The following is a 1034-nucleotide window of genomic DNA, read 5'->3' as shown; positions in this document are numbered from 1 at the left end:
GCTTTCCTATATCGATAGTTTAAACATCACAATTGTATTTGGTATAATCCTCTTTTGCCATATGATTTCCGTCAGCAACCTTCGAAAATTAGATTTCTGTGGTTTCGAAAAAATAAATCGCAAGTGACGGCTGCAGTTCTCCCACATAACAACACGCTAGCCATTAGATCGGATCTTTTTCAACGCGTTTCTCTTACTACCTGTTGTTTCACTCGGGATCATGAGACTAAAAATCGGTAAATGATTTATAAAGGCAAGCTGGTAAGCCTTAATAGAAATAAGATGAAAGTTATGAAGGCACATTGTGTTGATGCAACTATGCAATTTATTTATTTTTTGCAACCACCTACAGAAAGACTAGAAAAAAAAACAATAAACCACAAAAATGTGAAGTAGTGTTAATTAAGTGTTGAGGGAAAAGACAATTAAACACAAGGATAAATTTATAAAAAAAAATATTAGAAATAATGAGAAAAGTGAACTAGCGATAACATGAGCATAGAGACTGATATGTGAATATGGAAGAATGGTACGTTAGTCCGATTTTTTTTATTATTTCTATTCTTGATTTCGTTTCATTAAAATATTTTCTTAATGTTAAGGACACCAACTTCTTCATATTAATTTCATGTTGAACTTAATATCTTACGGAAGAATGCTACATTTTGTATGTTCCAATGTAATTTCATTATGAAAAATATCTACCTTCTGAATCCCTTCTTAACAATTTAGTGTTGATCTTGATATTATTGAAAGTATTATATGTTCCCCGTCCCTTCACTCCCAACATTAAAATGCTGCCCTACAACTCATTACTTAAGTATTTTGGTTTACTTTGTGTGCTTTTTGTTGATGTTAATTGCAATCTCTATGTTGTTATGTTGACAGCTGGATGTTTTCGGTAATTTTGCTCTTGTTGTTAAATAACCATTACTTTCTAATTTGCACTGCTATTCTTAGTAATATGTTCCTCACCATTGGAAAACTAGCTTTTGGTATCTGCTTTATTTCGTGTCCTTATTCCCGCTTCCAGT

At 32.1% G+C, this 1034-nt stretch overlaps 1 protein-coding gene across 1 annotated transcript in view; it reads left to right on the top strand.

The window, feature by feature from the left end:
- Window positions 1–255: 255 nt before the first annotated feature.
- Window positions 256–1034, top strand: part of LOC119586436 — a gene marked incomplete in the record, with an annotated part of 196777 nt that continues 195998 nt past the window's right edge. Inside the window, 1 exon segment of the mRNA XM_037935164.1 lies at window positions 256–529. Within this exon segment, the coding sequence (XP_037791092.1) occupies window positions 519–529 (11 nt within the window).

This window comes from Penaeus monodon, chromosome 21, assembly GCF_015228065.2.
Source record: "Penaeus monodon isolate SGIC_2016 chromosome 21, NSTDA_Pmon_1, whole genome shotgun sequence".
Classification (NCBI taxonomy): domain Eukaryota; kingdom Metazoa; phylum Arthropoda; class Malacostraca; order Decapoda; family Penaeidae; genus Penaeus; species Penaeus monodon.
This window is presented reverse-complemented; position numbering and strand designations above follow the sequence as displayed.